At 51.0% G+C, this 23,785-nt stretch overlaps 1 protein-coding gene across 1 annotated transcript in view; it reads left to right on the top strand.

Moving 5' to 3' along the window:
* The first annotated feature begins 8,182 nt into the window (after nucleotides 1-8,182).
* The window catches only part of UBE2O (ubiquitin conjugating enzyme E2 O), a 57,630-nt gene continuing 42,027 nt past the window's right edge, over nucleotides 8,183-23,785 (top strand). Inside the window, exon 1 of the mRNA XM_086688124.1 lies at nucleotides 8,183-8,668. Within this exon, the coding sequence (XP_086544250.1) occupies nucleotides 8,246-8,668 (423 nt within the window). The 5' untranslated portion in view covers nucleotides 8,183-8,245. The remainder of the gene's footprint in view (nucleotides 8,669-23,785) is intronic.

The raw sequence follows: 23,785 nt of genomic DNA, 5'->3' as shown, positions 1-23,785 counted from the left end.
GTTTGGGAATTCAACCTCCTCTGGGGTTCTGCTGGCCTGATTAAGTCCAGAACCTGATCCCCTACTTTTCTCTGTTCCCTAACTTCGGGAGGTGCGTTTCTACCCAGGAGACCCTCTGGCTTATATACTGAGCTTTGAATTGGTGACCCATCACCCGTAGCTTTTCACTGTCTCTAGTGCGACTGCCCCCAGCAATAGTCATGAGATGCCGTAGTCCTTATAATGACCACTCTCCCGTGCCTTGCAAATGCCTGAGATTTTCTTCTTTTTTTTTTTTTTAACCGCATTTCCTTCTGACTCCTGATGGAGCTCCTCGTTAGTAGGCGGATGATCCAGCTGTAGAATCCCATTCATTTTTTAAAATTTTTATTTGCTTATTATCTCTTTATTTTTTAAAAGATTTAATGTTTGTTTTTCAGAGACAGATCATGAGTGGGGGGCGGGGGGCAGGGGGAGAGGGAGACACAGAATCCAAAGCAGGCTCCAGGCTCTGAGCTGCCAGCACAGAGCCCGACTCGAGGCCCGAACTCATGAACTGTGAGATTATGACCTGAGCCAAAGTCAGACGCTTAACCGACTGAGCCACCCAGGCGCTCCTATTTATTTGTTTTTGAGAGAGACAGAGAGGGCAAGAGAAGGGGCAGAGAGAGGGAGAGAGAGAGAATCCCAAGCTACTCCACACTGTCAGCGAGAAGCCCAAGGTGGGGCTCGAATTCACAGATCATGATTTCATGAGATCATGACCTGAGTCGAAACCAAGAGTCGGACGCTCAACCGACTGAGCCACCCAGGAGCCCCTCTGGAATCCCTTTCAGGGTCTGTACCCTAGGACCACACTTGGCACCAATTACGGGTCAGATTGCCCAGGAAACAGACTTAAAGACTCTGAGGATGTTTACTGGGAGTGTCCTCAGGGAGCAGGGGCAGCAGAAGTGGGCAGAGGGAGAAGTTTAACCTTGATGAGGAAGTTCTAGGAGAGACCTCAGCTTAGCCCAGGAGAAGCTCCGAAGTCGGGGTGGCCCTTCCCAGGTGTCCTGAATGGAGGTGAAAGGCCAGGCTTTGTTCCTCCTTCAGGACAGTCATCGGATGGCTGAGGCACCTTCTTTTGGCCGAGGGCAACCCTTGGAAAGGTACCCCAGCCATGATCCTGAGCGACCAGTGCCTGGCAGTGGGGGAAGGGTTTCTCGGGATCTGAAAATGGATTCGGGCTACACACCACCGTATCCGCTGACGCCCATCTCCCCAACAGGCTTTATGAGCCCCTGGAAAACAGAGCCCGGGGTGAAAGTGGAAGTGTGTCCCCCAGAGTAGGTGTGTATCAACAGGTGTTGATTCTTCCGTTGAGGAGGATGGCGTTTAGCTTCTTGACTTCCTGTGGATTTATTTTGAAGCCTCATTTGCATAGATAGGCTGGTTTCACTGCAGGGCTGAGTGGAGCCCCGTCCTTACTGGGGGTTCAATATCTGACATAGTACACAGGGCAGTTTCCTCAGGAACCTTCCAGACCTTTCTGGAACGGAGGTGTCAAAGGCAGGGAGGGATCGCCATCTCCTGGAGAAAGAAGGGACCTACGGCTCCCTGAACATCTGGAGCCCTGCTTGTCCAACAGAAAGGTCACGTGAGCCTCATAGGTGACTTTCATTTTGTCGTAGCCACATGAAGCAGCCACAAGAAACAGGTGAGCTGGATTTTAATAATATATTTTATTTGACTCAATACAGATACAATATTGTCATTTCAACCAGTAATCGATATAAAATTATTGAGATATTTTGGATTTTTTTTTGCAAACAAGTCTTCGAAATTCAGTGTATATTTTACACTTACTGCACAGGCCAATTCAGACTAGCCTCATTTCAAGGGCTCCAGAGCTACACGTGGTTAGGGGTTACCGCAAAAGCCAGCACAGTTCTAGAGGCTGAAGTCCGAGGAGAGAACAAGGGTATGTGTGTGTTTGTGTGTGCATGCATGTGGGGTGGGTGTGCATCCATGCGGTGTTTGTGAATGTTCCTCTCCATATATAGGAAAAGAGAACAGGGCACTTGAAGAAAAACAGGTGTCAGGTCCCAGAGACCCGATGACACATTTAGAGCCGTTGGAGGAGGTTGGCTGGTTCTGTTCAATCACTCAACAAAAATCTTTGGAGCACCGGGTGCCTGGGTGGCTCAGTTGGTTGAGCGTCCGACTCTTGGTTTCGGCTCAGGTGATGGTCTCGCAGTTCGTGGGTTCGAGCCCCGCTGTCAGGCTCCACGCTGATGGTGAGGGTGATGGGATTCTGTCTGTCTTTCTGCCCCTGCCCTGCTTTCTCTCTCAATCTCAATCTCAAAATAAATAAATAAACTTAAAAAAAAAAAAACAAAACCTTTGGAGCACCTTTTTTTTTTTTTTAATTTTTTTTTAACATTTTATTTATTTTTGAGACAGGGAGAGACAGAGCATGAACAGGGGAGGGTCAGAGAGAGGGAGACACAGAATCTGAGACAGGCTCCAGGCTCTGAACTGTCAGCACAGAGCCCGACGCAGGGCTCGAACTCACGGACCGTGAGATCATGACCTGAGCCGAAGTCGGCCGCTTAACCGACTGAGCCACCCAGGCGCCCCGAGGAGCACCTTCTATGCATCAGACCTGTGCTGGATGCTGGCGTACAAAGATGAAGAAGGGCACAAGAGAGGTGAATAAATGCAATCACACGGGTGTCACCAGGTAAGTGGGGGGGGGGGGGGAATGGCAGGGGAATGGGTGCTTCGAGGGCTTCTTAGATAAGAAGGCACAATCTGGGTTTTGTGAGTTGGAAAGGAGTTCTTTAGGTAAAAACAGGAGTTGAAGTCGAGGCATAAAAACTTCCAGACAGATGGTGAACAAGCGAAAAGTCACCAGGGACCAACACTTGGGGTCCTGGAGGAGGCAGCCCAGGCTGGAGCACGGAGCATGTGCGTGGGGCGGACAGCTGGAAGACAGGGTTAGAGGTAGGCAGAGGGAATCGATTCCAGAAGGGTTACCTGGTGGGCCAGGAGAGCCACAGAGAGATGTTAAGCCAAGAAGTCAGATGATCGTGTCTGCATTTTCCAGCTCCCTGGGGACAAGGTGGCAGATAGTTTAGGCCACACGGTGAAGGGGTGTATGGGGGCGGAGTACGGGCCGGGGGAGGGGCATGGGACGGAGGCTACAGCAACAGCGTGGGCAAGCGATGGGGATGAACTAACACCAGCAGGTAACCGTGTATCAGGCTGGAACACTGGACGGGCCCTATGCAATATATTCACCATGTCAGTTAGATTCTCAATAGCCCTAAGAAGTACGTACTATTGTTATTCCTATTTCACAAAAAGGAAACTGAGGCTCACTGAAGTGAAATGGCTTGCCCAAGGCCACGCGGTGAGTCAGTGGCAGCGCAGGCTTCAAACCCGGGTCCGTCTGATTCTGGGACCCTGCCCCTAGCCATGGTGCCACGGCACCACTCCACCTCCCCATGAAGTGGCCCCCGGGGGAGCCCCTCTGGAGCTGGGGGGTGTGGAAAGGGGGTAGAAGGGCCATGACCTGGGCTTTGATTGCATGTGGAGCTTAAGATCAACGGTTAACCCTCAGGCGGCCAGTTTGGTTCCCAGGTAGGTGATGTTGCCATCAACCTGGGTGAGGAGTCTGGGAGAAGAAATGGGTTTGGGGGAAGATGTCACTTTGTGACATTTGGCTGGTCATCCAGGAAGTACCCACGAGTGCTGAGGAGAAGGCCTTGGCCTGGCGATCTGGGACGTGGTGGTGAGGAGAGTGGCATTACTGAGAGACAGCCGCCCTACTGTTCTTCAAGCTGGTCTGGTGGATTTGCTGTCCTCGGCCCCCGTATCGGCAGGAAGGAGGGAAACAGGGTGACTCTGCCAACCCTGGGCTCTCACGAATCACTTCACCCTTTCCCCGTTGCCCCCGGCCCAGAGCGTTTTGCTCCGTGGGTTGTAACCATTCCTCAGAGTCAGGAGTGAGAATGGCCAAGGGCCCACCCATCTGGGTCCTGATCCTGACAGCCCCGCAAGGGTGACCTTGGACAAATCCCACGGTTCTCCCAGGGCATCGATACAAAAAAAGGGTAAGGCTCCAAGGGCAAGAAGGACTCCTTTAATTCCCAAAGCCCATGACTGGGGAGTAACCCACAGCTGGAGCCTCAGACAAGGGCATTTCTCTAGCCGGCGTCTGGGGTGTGGGAGGGCTCCCCAGGGTAGCTCCCTTCCCACTCCACCTTCCTAGCTGAGGACCCCAGTGCTGCAGGCACCCTGGAGCCTCCAAACATGTGCTCCAGGATAGAAGGAGTTCTCTGGGCCCGTCTGGATTCACTCCTACAGGGAGGCCTGGAAAGGCCAAGCAGGCTGGGGCTCCCCGTGGAGCAGTGAGAGGCCCTGAGGCCCGAGCACACTTCTTAGCCCAGTGGCCGTGTAAGATAGGGATAAGACAGAGGCTGCTTCCCAGAGATCAGTTCAGGCTGCCTCCGGCTCTGATGCCTCCTGGGCCTGCCAGCCCCTCAGCAAGGGGAGTGGCCAGACTGGTTCAGTTTCTTGCAGGCATATTTGTAAATAAGCAAAATTCTCCCGAGAAGACTCTCTCTTCCCCAAGAAGGGCTGGGTATTAGGGCCGTGAGAGGAGGGGTTTCTCCACTGGGGAGTGAAGGGTTTTTTTTTTTTTCGTTCAACAATTATGGAAATAAAAACTAAGCCAGTGTTCCCATCCCAGCTCACCCCGCTCACCAGCTTGGGTGTGCAGACTGTGGCTGGGGGCTCGGGGACCAGGAAGGAGTCAAGCTTCAGACCTTGGCTGGAGCATCTCAGGTGCGAGTGAGGTTGGGAGGAATGTCCTGAGCCTCTTCCTCTAAAAGGACTCTGATGCAGCTCAACCTGGGGGCGACAAAAAATGGCTGAGAGAACGCACGGGCAGCTACTTGGATGTATGGGACAAGGATGGGAAACTGACCAAGCAGAGGACCAGGAATCTCAGGCCTTTGACACCCCCTGATATGGTACATCATTGGGCACCAAGACTGTGCCAGGCACGGTACTAGGTACTGGGGTTACAGGCATACGCAGGACATGATCCACGTGCTCCAAAGCGGTTTTGTTAGCAAGGGAGAGATCAGCGTTTGAAATCAAGGCTCTTACCTACAACCTAGCAGCTTCCTGGGGGAGGGGGACAGCACAGGGTTGGCATGACGCTTCACAAAAGGGGGGCTCATACATCCTCTCTCACAGAGGGCTAATCTATCTACATAAAGGTGCATAATCTATCTATAGCATTTAGTATGTACCTGCTATTAAGTTACAGCTCAGGAACTGGTAGCTATTATTAGCCATTATTATAAGAAGCCACAGAATAAACATGGCACATCTTCCTGGAGTGCCGATTTTGCTCAGTGATTCTTTTCATATCAAAACAAACACAGGCATAAGCTAGAGTAGAGGGCAAAACTCACTTGGATTTAAAAAAAAAATTTTTTTTTAAGTTTATTTATTTACCTTGAGGGAGAGTGAGTGAGAGAGGGCACAAGCAGGGGAGGGGCAGAGAGAGAGGGAGAGAGACCATCCCAAGCGGTTCTCTGTGCCGTCAGCGCAGAGCCCGGTGCGGGGCTCGAACCCGGAAACTGTGAGATCGTGACCTGAGCTGCGAACAAGAGTCGGCCACTTAACCGACTGAGCCACCCAGGTGGCCCGTCACTTGAGTTTTTGACACCAAAGATGTCGAGCTCATCGTTGCCCTGCCCTGTCAGCCTACTGGCTTGCTCCCTCCCCCGATCCCTTGATAGACATAGGAACTAGAAAAGCCCTTGGTCTTGGGAGTCAGGAAACCCGGGTTCCACCTTGGCTCTGCAGGTTACTACGTTGTAACCCTAGGCACTGAATTCCTCGGGTCCTGTTTCCTCCTTGATAAAATGGGGTTCAGGACACCTATATCCAGGGTTGTGATAACAAGATAATGTATGTGAATGTGCCTGGCATAGTACCCGGTCAATAACAGGTACTCAATAAGTGTTAGGCTATCAGGGGGTAAGGGGAAAGGGCTAAAGGGGCATGGTAGGTGAGACGGAAGCCACTTACTGCTGTTAAGCCTGCCAGGTCTTTATGGGGGAGGGGGTGGGGAACTGAGTCTTTCCAGCAGTGATTCCAGATGGCCATTCATACACTGTGGTCTGCAATGGAAAGGCCAGGCTTTGTGGGTCCAGCTGTGCCCCTAAATTGTATTCTAGCTCCCCTTCAGCTCATTTGGCCACAGTTTTTTTTTTTTTTCCTCTCTATCTTAGTATGCAAGTTTTCTAAGATTTGGGTCCATTGACAACGACCCCAACCCCAATATTACATCAATATTCTCAAAGCACTTGGCTCAGGACACATTATGTACTCAGGCTGCCACCTGGGCTTCATGTATGTTCTTAGGGCTTTTCCACGCGTGTCGTTCTGTATCCTTGGCGGTCTGAAAACTGCTCAAGGGACAGGGATCCTGCCTTTGTAACAGAACCTAAGTACTGTAATATGGAACCATTTTACTAATCTGTCATTGATGGTCTTGCAGTAAAATGAGGAAAAAATCATTTTGACTGGGAAAGGGTAGGGTCATATTCTGAGGATTCTTAATTTCCTTCTAAGAACCCACTTGGAATCTGTCCTCCGAGAATGTATCTAAATCTTTTTTTTTAAGTTTATTTATTTGTAACTAAATAGAGAGAGAGAAAGAGAACCAGTGGGGGAGGGGCAGAGAAAGAGGGGTACAGAGGACCCGAAGTGGGCCCGGTGCTGACATCACAGAGCCCAATGCAGGGCTCGAACCCACAACCCATGAGATCATGACCTGAGCTGAAGTCAGATGCTCAACCGACTGAGCCACTCAGGTGCCCCCGGATGTATCTAAATCTTCTGGAACTTACTTACAGGACACGTTAGTATAACTACTTTTTACGTTTGATTTCTTTATTTTTAAAGTTTATTTTGAGAGAGAGAGAGAGAGAACTAGAATAGGGGAGTGGAAGAAGAGAGGGAGGAGAATCCCAAGCAGGCTTTGCACTGTCAGCAAAGAGCCCCACGTGGGGCTCTAACTCACACACTGAGAGATCATGACCTGAGCTGAAACCAAGAGTCGGACGCTCAGCTGACTGAGCCACCCAGGCGTCCCACTACTTTTTACATTTTAAAATGGCAACATGGAGCAAACCATAAGTATAACAGTTCTACCTGGCTAGAATTTTAGTCTAGGAAGGGAGAGGTGAAATATTGTAGTAATGGTTGAGCTTTACTGACGGAAGTGTACGTCAGGCACTATTCTATTTCCTTCAATCCTCCCAACTGCCCGATGAGACACGTGCTGCCGCCATCACCCCTATTTTACTGATGAGAAAATTAAGGCGAAAAACAGTTTCTCAGTTTACCTACCTGTACAAGATTAGTAAGTGGCCGTGCCAAATACTGGAATCCATGGCTCCATCCCACTCCTAACTGCCTCACTGTCCTACCTCCTGCCTTGCTCCTCATGGAGCTTTGAGCCCCTCTTGATGGGTGTAAAGCCAAACCATAGGGGCTACTAACGCTTGATTATCTTTCTGATCTTTCTCTGGACCTCCTTCACCAACCCCTTGACCGATCCCTGAGGAGTCATGACCTTCCAAGCTTTGTGCGGAATTTCACCCTAGATACACTCTATACATATCTTTTATAGCCTTGCTTACAAGCTACCTTGGAGTTGCTTTTGTAGCTATTTAATATGTGTATGTTTTGTCTCTCCAACCAGATTGTAAACGCCTAGAGGACAGGGACGGTATCTAGCTCTTTCCCACCCCTCCCAGAGTTTAGGACTAGGGCTGGGGACGCCAAGGAGGCTCCTCAAATGTTGTTGACAGTCTCGGGACCATCCTCTCCGCCCCACCTCGGCCACTCCCCTTTTCCTCGTTGACCACTCCACTTCCTCCTCCGGGGTCCCCACCCAGTCCCGCTCCCCTTACTTTCCCCCCTCTGGCCCCGCCCCTCCCTCCGGGAAATCCACCCCCTCCCCCCGCCCCGGGCAGCATCTCCAGCGTCCCCTAGCGACGAGGCAGGAGCTCCTAGCAACCGCATCTCGATTCCCAGACGACGGCGGCACGTAGGGCCACGTCAGCGCGCCGTGGCCCCGCCCCCGCGCCGGCTGGCCCCGCCTCCCCGTGCCGCGTTCGCCGCCGCCGCCGCCGCCGCTGCCGCCGCCGCCGCCGCCGCCGCCGCCGCCGCCCGAGACTCGCGCAGAGCAGTTATGGCGGATCCCGCAGCGCCCGCGCCCGCAGCTCCGGCTCCCGCCCAGGCCCCGGCCGCGGCCCCGGACGCGGCGCCGACCCCGGACGCGGCCCCCGCCCCGGCCCCGGCGCCGGCGCCCGCCCCGGACTCGGCCTCAGGGCCGTCCTCGGACTCCGGCCCCGAAGCCGGCTCGCAGCGGCTGCTCTTCTCTCACGACCTGGTGTCGGGCCGTTACCGCGGCTCGGTGCACTTCGGGCTGGTGCGCCTCATCCACGGAGAGGACTCGGACTCGGAGGGCGAGGAGGAGGGCCGCGGGAGCTCGGGCTGCTCCGAGGCGGGGGGCGCGGGCCACGAGGAGGGCCGGGCCAGCCCGCTGCGCCGCGGCTACGTGCGCGTCCAGTGGTACCCGGAGGGCGTCAAGCAGCACGTGAAGGAGACCAAGGTGCGGCGGGCGGGCCGGGGGGCCGGGGTCCGGGGCCGACGCGGGGACGGGAGTTGCTGCAGGAGCCCTAGGCCGGGGAGGGGAGGCGCGCGAGGCGCTGGCCGGCGTGGTGCAGCCGCAGTGGGCCGAGGTGGGAGGACAAGCCTCCGCGGAGGGGACGCTCCGGTGCAAAGTCATTGCACCAGCCCCGGGCCACCGGGCGCCGCGCTTCCCCCCCACCCCCGCCCCCCTCCGCCCGCGAAGGGGCTTCCACGCCTGGCCGTGCTGTGGTGTCGGCCTCAAGATTATGTGGACCCACTACCGTGGGGGAACTTCTCAGACTCTGAGGCACGCTCGGCATGACACCAGTGCGGCGTTTTGCTGACCCCCAAGGAGCTACATACTGCATTGTGCATCCCGAAAGGAAGGCCGTGCCGGGTCCGTGCAGGGAAGGGTTGTGGGCGGTCCAAAACAAAGGTAGAGGTGAAAATCTCGGGCGACGGATAAGCCCGAGAAGTTCCCCAAATGACAGAATGCGTTATTATGGGTAAAGAAACCCCAACCCCTCTTTAAAAAACAAAAACAAAAAAACCAAAAAAACCCCAACCTTGTTGCCTCATTGTAATTGCTGCGGGGAACTTTGTGAGTAAAATCATTAACAATCAGAGCCGTGATATTAATAGTACGGGAAGGGGGGGATGTGACAGCTGCGACTGGAATTGATGACTCCCAAGTGCAGTTGGACTTCTTGAAAAAAATACTACAGAACCATGGATGGAAAAGAGCCACCCGTTCGGAAGCCCGAAGGGTTTTTCCTGACCTGAGGCTGGAGGCACGCCTCAGACTCCCATACGGTACTGGGGTGAGGCTGGTGAATATTGCAGTCTTTCCCAGCAAAGGGGTGCATCGTCTTAAACCCGAAACCTTGAACCCAGGTTGGCCTGGTGGCTTCCTGTGTCTTGTTTTCCTGAGTGTGAACTCCTATCGGCGGTTCCCACCCAGGCACACACCCTTGTATCTTTCACCCCTTCTTCATCTCGTCCTCTTCCTCCCCTGCCAGAAAACATTTCTAAGCAGGAATCAGGCCTGTGCTGTTGACAGGTGTGATTTCAAGGGAGGGCGCTTGAGAAGTTCATCTGGGTTTCTCACACGCTGGGAGACAAAGGCCACCCTACCAAGGGGGTCTGTGATAACAGCTCTGGCAGGGGAAAGGCCGCTCTCCCAGGAAGAGCCTGCGAACCACTTCCCCGGGGCAGAAGTGACCCTTGGTAGCAGCAGAGTCTTTCTGCTGGCCAGTGCGCGTGCCTCCCCAAGACCCCGAAGTCCGCACGCACGCGGGTCCCCTGCCTTCCCCTCAGAGAAATGCCAATCAGGCAGTGGCTGCCCCGACTGAAAGAAAATGACAAGTTCGTGTACAAAAACAAACAAACAAACACAAAAGTATGTGGGAAATGCTACTTTCTATAGCGGAATGCTCGTTAGCAATTCCCATCGGTGTTGTTACGTCGGAAAGACGATTTTTTTTTGGTCTTTATGCCGTGTTTCTGCATTGTCTTACTAGCACATGGTTGCTAATGTCTTTCTGCGGGTTTTTTTTTTTTTTTCTCCTTTAAACAAAAAATGTTTTGCCCTGACCATCTTCTCCAGAGGTTTGTGACTTTCGGAAGGCAACTCATTTCACCGTGTCACGGCCTCCTGCCCCGGGACTCAGGCTGCCCGGCCAAGTTCACTACCGGGAGCTGCCATGTTTATCAGTTGTCGGTTCCCGTTCATCTTGACTTTGGTGGTTAACTTTGTTTACGGTTATGTTCTGCCCGCCTCCTTCCACCATGTGTAATTATCTACAGAGTTGGGCTTAAAATACCTATTTAGGAATTAAGCAGAAAATAACTGTAAGGTAAGGCACCGGCTTGGATATATCTTGAAGGTGGCCTCTGGTGATTTGCTTTGAATTTGTTGAAGTCCACCGTAGCTCCGGTGGTGGTGTTTTCTTTGCCACCAGAGCGTCTGTGGCTTCTGAGCTTAGGGGCCTGGGAACCTTAGGAAATGGGGGCACGTAGCATCCATCTGTGGATGGCAAGACCCAGTTCTTTGAGAGTAGGTTTGTTGGGGAGGGGAGTTGTATACCCGATAAGTAGCTCTAGGGTCCCAGGAACTCTAGGCACAGATGACCCGACTGGGGCGGTAGGGTGGGTCCTGGGACCTTGCACTTTCGGAAGTGGTTTAGGAAGAGTTTTGTTTTTTTCTCTTCTTCTCACTTCTCCTTGGAAATCCGTAGAGGCTGTAAAGGAAAGACTCTCAGACCAAGGCTGAACATTTAGGTTCTGATGCCCACTCCATCCGATTTGGTTAGGAGATCTGAGAACCCACTTACTGATAGAATAACGTGGTTGACGGTGTGGAGAAACGTATTTCTTTTTAAAGCTGCCACCTCTTGGCATCTTTTAAAATAGTACCCTTTTAATGTGGAGTGTTCAGTAGGCTGTGGAGTATTTCTGTCGTTTTCAGGTTAATTTGTTGGGCAATGAGTAAAGGGGTAATATTAGTCTCTTGATGCACGCTTGAAAGGAACAAATTCATGACGAGACATGAAGAGGCTGGCCGACAAGTTCTGCCCCCTCCTGGCCCCTTCAGTGAAAATTAGCAACAGAAATCAAATAAGTAGCTCTTCCTTGGAGACTGCAGAATTTATGGTCCAGTTCCTGAGGCTTCCAGCAGCCAACGTTGAGCTTCTTCAGGACTTAAACACGAAGTTTGTGCTCCTTTCTTCCCTCAATCTTCTGACCCCTTCAGCACGGTACTCCTCGAGACGTCCCCGTTTGGCCATGGGTCTCCTTTGTGACTGACCCCTTCCCCATCAGCGACCATCCTTGAGTAAACTTTTGGAATAAAGCCAAATGCCGGTAGTCTCTCTGCCTTCTCGCGCACTGGCTAGACCCGGCGGGTCTTTCTGGTCTCCAGCGGTTATGGTTGGACACAATGGCCCCTGTAAGGAAGAGAACAGACTGCCGTCTGTCCGTCCAAGTTTGGGGGCTTCCTGTTTAGGCTTTGGCTTTCCCATCTCTTGTGCGCTGTCCCTTGCTTTGAGTTACCACAGCGTTCAGAGTCTCTCCTGGTTTGAGATTTGATGTCTCAAAATGAAGCTGTCTCTGCGATCACGCTGCTTTTCGAAGGCCGTGTGTGTGTGTGTGTGTGTGTGTGTGTGTGTGTGTGTGTGTGTGTGTGTGTAGCATCCCTCATGACACATCCCTCAGGAATTGGCTTTTCGGTTTATTTTTGGCTTCTACTCAGGCCAGCATTTCCACTGGGAAAACTGTTTAGGTGTAGCATCATGGCATGTGAAGCTGGCTTTGCTTCACTCGTCCGGGTGCTGGACCCATTAAAAGTCATTGTTCTTAGTGATGTAATAGGAAGAAGTTATGGAAGGTTAACCAAGATGCAGGACCGAGTGCATCACGTTGCACTTGACTCAGAGGGGATCACAGCACTTGTAGACTCGCACAGCTCCCCTGTGCTTTTGTTCTTTGTCCTTTGGTTTCCCCCCTTCTGACTTCTGGGACCCGGTGCTGTGATGGAGCCTCTGTCTGACTTGCCGCCTTGCTCAAGGGCACTTTCACCAGAAGAAGGGTGTGTGTTTGTGACCTGTTATTGGAAGTCAAAACCCTTGGGTGCTCTTCCCAGCTGTCACCTACTCTGAATGACCTTGGCCTAGTCACTGCCTCATTTTCTCTCTGCAGTAAAATACAAGATCTGTCTTCCTAGCCCCTGAAATGAGCCTGAACCAGAAGCGTAGCTGAGTGCTGTGGCCACTTGGCTGTTAGCAGACACCAACCTGCTGTCCATCGGACAGAGCCAGACACCCCTGCCCCGTCCCTTCAGGAGACCACTTCCATGCGTCACAGAGTGGGGCTACACCCAGGAGGCACCTTGGGAGGCAAAACGTGCGCCACAGGGGTTTGTTTCAGTGGTGTAGGAGTTCCTCGTTGATCATGTTGTTGCTCTTGACCTGGTGGGTTATAGATTGGACTTCTTTATTTATTTATTTATTTATTTATTTTTTTTTTTTTTTTTTAAATTTTTTTTTCAACGTTTATTTATTTTTGGGACAGAGAGAGACAGAGCATGAACGGGGGAGGGGCAGAGAGAGAGGGAGACACAGAATCGGAAACAGGCTCCAGGCTCTGAGCCATCAGCCCAGAGCCCGACGCGGGGCTCAAACTCACGGACCGCGAGATCGTGACCTGAGCTGAAGTCGGACGCTTAACCGACTGCGCCACCCAGGCGCCCCTAGATTGGACTTCTTTTTAAGACTCTTCTATAGATACTCATGGACTTTATGCGCCTTTAAAGTAACACCTGCCTGAGGCGCCTGGGTGGCTCCGTGCGTTGAGCATCTGACTCTTGATTTCCGCCCGGGTCACGATCCCAGGCTCATGGGATCAAGCCCTACATCATGCTCTGTGCTGAGCGTGGAGCCTGCTTAAGATATTCTCTCTCTCTCTCTCTCTCTCTCTCTCTCTCTCTTTCCCTCTCTTTCCCTCCCTCTCCCCCCCTCCTCCCTCTCCCTCACCGCCCCTTCCTCTCCCACTCCTCCCCCTCTCCCCCCTCTCCCCTTTCCCTCCTCTGTCTCCCCCTCTCCCTCTCTCTCTCTGCGTCCCTCCCTCTGTCCCTCCCTACTGTCTCCAAAATAAAGAATAAAAAAAATTAAAGTAACACCTGCCAAAAAGTCCACCAACCTGCAGGAGAGGGATGGAATGAACATATACGTGTGCATATTTTCCAGAATCTGGAGGATATCTTTTGAAATTTCCAAAAGAATGAATTACAAAGATGGTAGGTTATTGCTTTTGTATTTTAACATAATATGGATAAGCATTATGTAGTGTTACTGTGTGCCAGGCACTCTCAGTGCTTTCCGCATATCGCTCAGTGCTTCCAACAACCCTGTGAATTAGGTCCTGCTATTATCTGCACGTTTCAGAGGAGGAAACTGAGGGGCAGAGAGGTTAAGTAACTTGTCCGATGTCACACTGCTAATAAGTGGAGGAACCTGAATACAGATTGAAGTAAATGTAGTTCCCACCTGAGAATGTTTAAGTTGAGCATTCATAGATCATTACTGCATCAAGTGCCCTGGTTAAACATGAGTCACAGACCCTGTGGTTGGTATTAATCATCCAGTCATTAAACACTTGAAAGTCTTAGTGGAGAGGAGGTAACCCCTTAGTGGAGAGAGGGAGGAGCAGGGTGTTGGGATGGGTGGAAGGTGTACCGGTGGCCAGGGGAGAGCGAGATCACTCCGGGGACACGATGGGAGGAGGCGCCAGGTTGGCCCTTGTGCTGTGCTTCTGTTCTGCATTTTTCATTCCCTGGCCCCGCCGTCATTCTCAAAATAATTGTCAAAACATACATTTTATTTCTGGAGAACCTGTGAGCGCCCCTAGATGTTGAATGAAAGCAAGCTCTGTGTGATTCATTCCAGTGCTGGTTTAGTCCCCTCCGCACCTCCTGGACCAGAAGTCCGGGAACGGGCGTTTCTGTGTTGCCTTAGAAATGGTCAGCCTTAGGAAATCCAGCTTGACCTCCTGCCCCCAGAGACCTGTCCGCCCTCTTGCTGCTGTTGTCACCCTCCCGCTGGGAATGCTGAGTCATGAGACCGGTTCAGAAGGGCTCCTTGGAGAGAGGCTGAGTTCCTTCTCCTTCAGTCGCCCTGAACCTGACTGTGCTCTCGGCCTTCTTCTTGTTTTAGGACATTAAAGGTCCTGTTGCGCCCTTCCCGTTCCCACTTCACTGTTATCCCTGCTCTTCTTTTTTTTTCTTTTCGTTTTCCTGTTCCATCAAGAGAAATCTTGCTCTCTTTTTTACTGTTTTACCCAGGGGCCTCATGGAATCCAGTGGAACCTCTGCGGGGCCAGTACTTTACAAAAGGGATGCGGTTATCGGTTATCGTGCGTAACATGAATCAGCATCACAACAGCGCTGGGCCCATGATCAGTGTCAGCTGCCCCCGGTGGTCCCCTCACAGTTGGATTTAGGGTGATGTCTTTTTAAAGAGCCATTCTGCAGTTTTAACTGGGAGGAGGACGTGATCTGTGCTCCTATTCCAATTGATGGAAGCTTTCAGAGTTTCCCTGCCCAGAGCTTAGCCTGCTTCTGGATGGGAGGGTGCTGATTCACATGGATAATCGAAAGAGGGAAACGTGCTTTTTCATTTATAAGATGCTCTCGCTTACACTTACTAGGATTTTGGTGTTTTTAACTGTAGCTCCTTCTGAGACTCCACCTGCCCGGTCGGTGGCTGGGTGCCACTGAGAAGGTGGTGCTTTCAAGGGTGTTGCGTGCCCCACACTCACGGCTCTAGTGAGCGGGGTGCACATTCCGAATTGCTTCCGTCGCTGACATTTCTGCTGGCCTCAGGGGGCTCTAGTAGGAACCACCTGACACGTGTGTGGTCACAGACAGGGAAGAGCAAAACGCTTACTGGAAATTTTTGTACTTCGGAATCAAATGGAGTCATGTTCACGGATGGCCCTCTGAAGTCTGTCTACTCCAGGGTTGTTCGCCCTCGTTTTGCTCTTAAGTTGCACTCTGAGGTTGAGCCTTCGACCCAGGGCCGACCTTGTTGAATGGATCTTTTGGTCAGTTTTGCCTGCAGATATACTGTGTTCTTCTGAAGCAAGATTGTGAAAAACAAGTTTTTGACTTAAACATTGAGGCAGATGATACACTGTTCAGAAGTATTCAGCTAGGCAGCATGTACTGGAACAAATGGCCTTTTGGGGTTAAATCTGGTTGACTGGTTGGCCGAGGGATTTGCCTATTTTGAGACTGAAACACCTAATTTTTTGTAGCTGGGTCGAAGGAATATGACACTTATCAGATCACTTTGGGTTTAAATCAATAGCATAGGGGTGCCCAGCTGGCTCATGCAACTCTTTTTTTTTTAAATTTTTTTTATTAAAAAAATTTTTTTAATGTTTATATTTATTTGAGAGAGAGAGACAGAGCATGTACTGGGGAGGGAGAGAGGGAAGCAGGCTCCAGGCTCCTAGCTGTCAGCACGGAGCCTGATGCGGGGCTTGAACCCACAAACTGTAAGCTCATGACCTGAGCTGAAGTCGGACGCTTAACCGACTGAGAAACCCAGGCCTCCTGAGCATGCAGTCTTGATCTTGGAGCTTTAAGTTCGAGCCCCAGTTGGATGTAGCCATTAGTTAAAAAATAAATAAATAAATAAAAATCTAAAAAAAAAAAAAAAAGATCAAACTAACCTAGCTATGTCCGGTGAGGATTCATTCTAGCTATGATAATTTAAAATTTTTTTGAATTTAAGATACTGTATATTGCTTAAAAAAAAAAAATAGAAAGGAAAACATATTTGATTCTATCCAACAATAAAATGAAAACCCCCAGCAAGCAGGAGAGATTTTCTGCAGTCTTAAAAAGAGTGTTCTGGGGTGCCTGGGTGATGACACTCAGTGGTTAAGCTGCTGACTTCGGCTCAGGTTGCAGTTGGTGAGTTCAAGTCCCGCGCTGGGCCCTGGGCTGATATGACAGCTCAGAGCCCGGAGCCTGCTTCAGATTCTGTGTCCCCCTCTCTCTCTGCCCCTCCCCAGCTCGCACTGTGTCTCTGTCTCTCTCAAAAATAAACATTAAAATAAAATTTAAAAAGAGCATGTTCTTCATTTACGTCCTGCAAGTGAGAGCTAGTCTTTGACACTCAGCAGCTCTGATGAGGTGCTTCGTCTTGTTTTCATTTTGATCTTTTTTTTTGTGGGAGATGCTGCTGTGATGACGGTCGGTGAAGTTGTTGTGACAGGCATGTCCACGGCACTTCTTGCTAGCCCCTTAAGTGCAGGTAGGAAGGGACACACACACGCATCTGTGTCTTGTGTGGCTTCCAGGAGGATCAGGAACAGAGTCTGTGCTGAAAGCATCCCCTTATTTGTCTGCTCTGACTGTTCAATTACTTAAGGGAGTTTGAGGGCCCTGAAGGTTGATGATATCATCTTCAAGCCAAAGAAGAAAGCTGCTCTCCCTACCTCCAGTATGCTGCAAGAGGTATCTGCCGCCATTTCCTCACGACCTCTTAGCCTTCCTCTGGCCTCTCACCACTGGATGTGAATGGCTCTTCTGAAGGTCACAAAGGACTAACGGATTCCTGGTCACTGTATTTGCTGACTTCTCCCTAGTCCTTGTCCTTTTGGTCCATCAGCCTTGTTGATTGTGGTCGGTCCTGCCCTGTTACTGGAAACTTACTTTCGTTGGGTTCCATATACCCAACCATACTGAATTTTTCCCTTTAGCCTTTGTGGTTTTTGTTTTGTTTTAAGGGTTATTTATTTATTTTGAGAAAGAGAGAGGGAGAGAGAGAAACCCAAGCAGGCTCCACACTGTCAGTGGAGCCCGACATGGGCCTCGATCTCCCGAACTGTGAGATCATGACCTGAGCCAAGATCAAGACTTGGATGCTTAACCGACTGAGCCTCCCAGGTGCCCCTTCTCTTTAGCTTTTTCCTCTTACCTCTGTGAGACTTCTCCACATACCACGTTCTCACTCCCCTCACCACCTTCCTATCTTCAGTACTTTTGTTCACTCTTGTGGCTACAGCTGGCTGTTGCACTCAGCTTCCACACCCGCTCCGCGGTCCCCACCGTGGACCTGACGGCTCCCTCCTGTCATCTAGAACTTCAGACTCTCTGGGTGTAAAGTTTTATAAGTGTAACTGCCCTTCCCACCCCCAGTTCCAACTTTTGATCATGAAAAATCTTCAAATATACAGAGAAGCCGAAAGACTAGGCCAAAGAGTATTAATTACCAATGATGATGAGTTAGCAGTTAACATTCTGTTCTCTGTGCTTCACCTGTGTATGTAAATATATGTTCTCCTGAGTCGTGTGATAAGTCAGAAGCAGACGTGACAGCGGACGGCTCTGAATACTTAAGCTTGCGTCTTCTAAAATTCAGACGTTTGGGATCATTTGAAATTTACCTTCTTGGGTGCCCATTCTAATTTAAGTGTGCAATTCAGTGGTATTAAATGCATTCGTAATGTGCAGCCACCCCCGTCATCCATCTCCAGACCTCTTTTCATTCTGTAAGACTGAAACTTGGTGCCCACCGAACAATAACCCCCTGTTTCTCCCCACGCCAGCCCCTGGCTACCATCGTTCTACTTTCTGATGTGAACTGTCACTGCGCTTAGAATAATATCCCTAAGACTCATCCATGCTGTAGCAGACGGCAGAATTTCCTTCGTTCTAAAGGCTGAATGAGATTCCACTGTATGTGTCACAGCTTTCAGCCTGGCTCTTCATCTGTCGGTGGACACCTGGGTTGCTTTCCTGCTTTAGCCGTCCCGAGTAACGCAGCTCACGAACATAGGCGTGCAGATACCTCTTCGAGATCCCACTTCTGGTTCTTTTGGGTGTATCCCCAGAGGTGGGATTGCTGGGCCATGCGGTAGTTCTATGTGTACTTTTTTGAACAGCTGGCCTACTGTGCTCCACAGCAGCTGCATCATCTCATGTTCCCCCCAGCCGTGCGCAAGGATCCCGGTTTCTCTATGGCCAGTGTTATTTGTGCGCGCTCTCTCCTCTCTCTCTCTCTCTCTCTCTCTCTCTCTCTCTGTTTTATTTCGGCCATCGTAATGGGTGTAAGGTAGTGTCTCACTGTAGTTTTGATTTGCATTTCCCTAAGGATGGGTGATGTTGGGCATCCTTTCACATGCTTCTCGGTCACTTAAATATCTTTGAGGAAGCGTTTATTCAAATCGTTTGCCCATTTTTGAATGGGGTTATTTGGCGGTTTTTTGTTGTTGGGTTGTAGGAGTTCTGTATATATTTTGGATATTAATCCCTTATCAGATACATGACTTGCGAATATTTTTTCCCATTCTGTGGGTTGCCTTTTTTATTCAGTTGATACTGTCTTTTAATGCGTTATAATATGTTTTTTTTAATTTTCATGAATCCAGTTTGTCTGTTCTTTCATTGCCCGTGCCTCTGGTGTCAGCCTCCCATTCTAATTTGTCATCAAATCTTTGTTCGAAATGCCTCTTGCCTCCTCTGCATTTCCTTTCTGCAACACGAGCTCACTCTGACCGTGTTGCGCCTGGACTGATCTCGCCTGGTCTCCCTGCCTCTAGCCCTCTGCAGCCTAGTGTGCAGTGCCACAGGCTGACCTTCTGAATGACTGTTGGATTGTGTCGGGACCCAGCCTCCTGACACGCCTTAGCTTGTCACTCAAGGCTCCTCGTCTGCATGTCGTGCTTAATCTTCTGCCCCTTCAGTAGACTGCATCTAATCTGTTTCCCCGGTTCACTTGTGCCGTTCTCTTCCACTGATGCCCCATGGCACTTAACGTGACACACTTGAGGTCTCTCTCCCTGGATTGGAAGCTTCTTGAGAGACAAAGACAGTGACTCCTGATATGCTGTGAAAGCTTATATTTTGAATGGCTCACGTCTAGTTTCGTGGGAGGCGTTTGTTTGAGTTAATGACCAGATCCTTCCCATTCACCTACAAAGAGTATTCTTAGCCTTTTTCCAGACGCTTCATGATCTGTGCTGGAGCTATGCGGGCACCTCGCCAGCTGACACGTCCCCTTAGGGTACTAGGTAGGTTGCCCATGTAATTTATCGTCCAAGCTGGGCTCTTCCGAGAGCACTATGAATAATTGCTCCAGACTGAGACATGTGGGTATCCTAACACCAGGAAGAGCAGATTAATCAAAAATACACCGTGTTGTAGTTGACTGTTTCAGCAACTTCCATCAGAAGCTCCCCAGGCAGAGCATGAGCCCAGTGGGCTAGGATAAAGCTAGCCAGAGCTGGTGTCAGCTACGGCCAAAACGCAGCTGTGTCTGGGATTAAAACCTAGCAGGAATTGAGACACTCTCCTGGCCACAGGCTCCCTAGGAGCATGGCCTGGGATGAGAACTAAGAGGCTGTGCCTCACGAAGCCAGTAGAGACTCTCCCTGGTTGGTGCCATTCTGGGTTTCCTTTAGGTCCTCGTGCAAGCTCTGAACGATCTGGAAAAAGCACCAGTTCAACATTTAGAAGCCGCCCAAGTTCTAGCGCCCACAGTAACTTCAAGACTTTGGTGGAAGCCTTCACCGTCTCTGAGCCTCAGTTTCTCAGCTTACGAAATGGGGACGATGCCCATCTCAAGGCTGTCGTCAGGGGCAGCTGTAACAACCCAGCTGAAGAACACACTTGCGAGACCTACGTTCACACGTGTGAGGTCATGAATGGAGAGCAGCCCAACAGCCCTCACCTTAGGAGATGGTTTTGGGTCTTTAGTGTGAGCCTGCTTTTGCTGGAAACAGGACAGGGCCCCAGCGGTGCATTGCCTGGGAGCGCAGCTTGGGCTCTGTGCTCTGCCCGCCTCGGTGCTCTGGGGCATCCTAGAGAGCGCAGCCTGGAGTTGGCGTGCCTGTGCCCGGCCTGTTACTCTGAAAGAATCAGGCACCATCTATTAACACGGCTCACCAGGGGTGCCGGGAGTATGGGGAGAGCGTGGATCCATGGAATCCAGAGCAGCACTTCTGGAAGGCTAATGTGTGTGGCCTTGCCTGGGGCTCTTGTTAATGCAGTCTTTGAAATGGCCAGGGGTGCACCTGAGAGTGTGCACGTCTAACCTGCCCCCTGGGACGCTGATTCTGCTGGTTGGGACTGTCCTTGGAATTGAACTGACAGTGTAGGTCCTTCAGAAACCCTGTTGATGTCTGTAGGTTCAGGTGTGACCCCCGTCACCCCGCCCTCAAACTGTGCGTGTAACTGGTTTGAGGTTTTTGTCTCCCCTCTGCCTTAGTCTTCTGGTAGCAGTGGTAATGCCAGAAATTATCAAAAGGGGGGCGGCAGGAGAGAAGAGACATTAAGTACCTCTAATAACCAGGCAGTGCTTTCAGAGCCTAGTGTTCCTGTTGGAAACACCTGCTTCTCCCTCCCCCTCCCCCCATTGCCTACTGACCGGTATTAATGCACAGTTGCCGCTAAGGGTTTTGCTGGATTTCATTTCTTCTTAGGATGCACATATGATTGTTGTTACGAGAAGAATGCAACCAGTCCAAGAGGAAAATGATTGAAACTTGCTTTTTTTTAATATATATATATATCCATCCAGTAGCAGTGGATTCCTGCCGTGTGCCAGGCGGTGTAACAAATGCTTTACACGTATCATCATCTTACTCCTTCCCTAAAGTGGCCAGTGTCCCCATGTTAGAGAGGGAGAGCCTAAAACCTAGAGAATGCCTGTAACTCGCCCAAAGCCACACAGCTAGCGAGGGGCAGAGCCTGGGTGTCTATGCTGCCAGAGCACAGGCCCTTTTTGCCGGCTGGGTGCTGTGGGAGTACAGAGAACACGCCTACACAGGCCCTGCACTCTAGATCAGGGACCAGCGTTCTTTCTGTAAAGGGCCAGATAGTAAATATTTTAGGCTTAGCGGGCTATACTGTCTCCTTCACGACTGGTCAACTTTGCCATTGCAGCGTGAAAACATTCAGAGACAATAAGGGAGCCAGGGGGCATGGCTGTGTTCCAGTAAAATCTTATTTCAAACAGGCAGCAGGCTGGATTTGGCCTAGAGGCCATAGTTTGCCGATCTCTGCTCTAGAAGAGACCTGACTGATGGAAATACAATGTGAGCCACGTCTGTAATTTTAAACTCGACAGGAGCCACGTTTGAGAGAGTAAATAGAGGGGCGCCTGGGTGGCTCAGTTGGTTAAGCATCCAGCTCTTGATTTCAGCTCAGCTCTTGATCTCAGGGTTGTGAGTTTAAGCCCTACATTGGGCTCCGTGCTGGGCGTGAAGCCTACTTTAAAAAAAAAGAAAAGAAAAAGTAAACAGAAACAGGTGACATTACATTTAATAAATTTTATGTGACCTGTTCTACCAAGACACCATACCGATATGCAATCAGTATAAAAATTCTTAGGAAACATTTTACATTCTTCTGTCTGTAGTGGCTCATGTGTTGGCTGGCGCTCTGGTGGGAGAGAAAACCCTCCAGTCCCTTGCTCAGTTTTGTTTTCTTCAGAGCATCTAGCATTATTTGAGATTTCATTGCCTCGTTTCTTTGTTTACTGTCTCCCCAGCCAGAAGGGCAGAGGGCAGAAGCGAACCGTTCCCTGCTCTCCGTGCCTGAACAGAGACCGGCCCAGAGCCGGTGCCCGGTGGTCCTTGTTTAATGGGTGAATGGGGTACGTGGAAGGTAGAGGCTGCTGAGTCCCGTCTGGAGGCACAGACAACATTGCGGGGGGGGGGGGGGGGCGGGGAGGGGAAGTGGGGGAAGCGGAGACTGGTGGGAGAACTTTAGGAAAAGCTTTCATGCAGGCAGCTTTTGAGTTAGGCCTTGGAAGGTGAGAAGAATTTGGAACAACAGTGGTGGGAGGGAAGCGCATCCTGAGCGGAAAGATCAGCGTGAAGAAAGACAGGCGCAGGACGAGTTCACACATTTGGGAGAAATAGTTCACTCAGGCCCTTGGAACTCCTTTACACTTAAAAATTATTGACGATCCCAAGGAGCTTTTATTTATATGGGTTGTATCAGTATTTACACGTGCAAAGTGAAAGCAAAACTTAAGCCCTAAGAATACCCAGGCACTCGTTCTGGCCATCAGAGCAGGGACATCGTTACGCCGCGTGGCCTCTGGCAAGTTCCACCGTGGACTTGAGAGAGGACGAGAGTGCCAAAGGCAGATTCCATCTTAATGGGACCGCGGAAAGGTTTTGACTTGGGACCTCCCGAAGGGGGTCTCAGGACCCCCAGAGCATGCGCCCAGGACGGCTGAGCTGGCGGTGGGGTGGAAGGAGGAGGCGGGCGAGAGGGAGCACCGGTCAGCCGGGCTGGCTCCGGTCGCCGGTGGCGGTGACAGCATTTCTCATGTCCTGTTGTGCTCTCGGTGTGTTGCGATCACTTCACATGGGGGGCTGTTTAGGCCCCTCCGGGAGAACCCTGTGGCGTAGGTGTTCCTATTTTATGTGTAGCGAAGGAGAGTTTGGGTGAAGCCCAGGCAGGTGCCCCCACAGCCACGAGGTCTGCTGCCCCTCCGGGACTGCGCAGCACACGGCTTCTGTGGGGTAAGGGTCTTTGGATGACAGCCTCTGGAGTTGGGCTTTGTGTTGTTGCTGTTGTTCCACGTGATGAAGAGCCACTTCAAAGTTTGCGGTGAATCGTGTGGCAGCATTTCCTAAGATGGAATTGGGGGAGGGGGGTGGGATCTGGGAAGCCTGGGGACCAGTTAAGAGCTTTTGCAGTGCTGGCGAGTTCTATCTTTTGTGCATTTAATTTGCGTGGCATTTCTCTCTCTCTGTCTGTCTGTCTCTCTCTCCCTCTCTCTCCCTCTCTCTCCCTCTCTCTCCCTCTCTCTCCCTCTCTCTCCCTCTCTCTCCCTCTCTCTCCCTCTCTCTCCCTCTCTCTCCCTCTCTCTCCCTCTCTCTCCCTCTCTCTCCCTCTCCCTCCCTCTCCCTCCCTCCCTCTCCCTCCCTCTCCCTCCCTCCCTCTCCCTCCCTCTCCCTCCCTCCCTCTCCCTCCCTCTCCCTCCCTCTCTCTCCCTCTCTATCTCTCTCTCTCTCTCTCTCTCTCTCTCTCTCTCTCTCTCTCTCTCACACACACACACACACACGGCAGAGTTTTGAAAGGGCCGGTTTTCATACAAAATGGCCCCTACGTGTGAACCAATAACTTCCTCCAGTATTCAGTGAACAAAGCAGGAACCTATTCCAGTGCCAGAGGGAAAGTTGGTGTGTTGGAGGACTTACTGATAGCTTTAAGGAGCTTTTTAAGGATAATTTTGACGATGCTCAGTTTGACCTTGGGACCTGACTCCCAAGTACAATGAGGACTATTGAATCGGAGAGCAGTCAGGGCATTTTGAGTTAGAGTAGTAGGGATAGAGAGGTAGAGGGAGGTTGGGGAAGGTTGCTCTTTCTTTCTTTATTCCTTTCTTTCTTTCTTTCTTTCTTTTTTTAAAGTTTATTTATTTTGAGAGAGAGTGCGAGCACGAGTGAGCAGGGAGGGGCTGAGAGAGAGAGAGAGAGAGAGAGAGAGAGAGAGAGAGAATCCCAAGCAGGATCTGTGGAGCTCAGGGCTTGAACCTATGAACCATGAGATTGTGACCTGAGCTGAAATCAA

The sequence above is a fragment of the Puma concolor genome, chromosome E1 (genome assembly GCF_028749965.1).
Source record: "Puma concolor isolate L17-30 chromosome E1, mPumCon1.1.hap2, whole genome shotgun sequence".
In the NCBI taxonomy this organism is placed as follows: domain Eukaryota; kingdom Metazoa; phylum Chordata; class Mammalia; order Carnivora; family Felidae; genus Puma; species Puma concolor.
The sequence above is the reverse complement of the archived record's forward strand: the minus strand, read 5'-3'. Positions and strand labels throughout refer to the sequence as shown.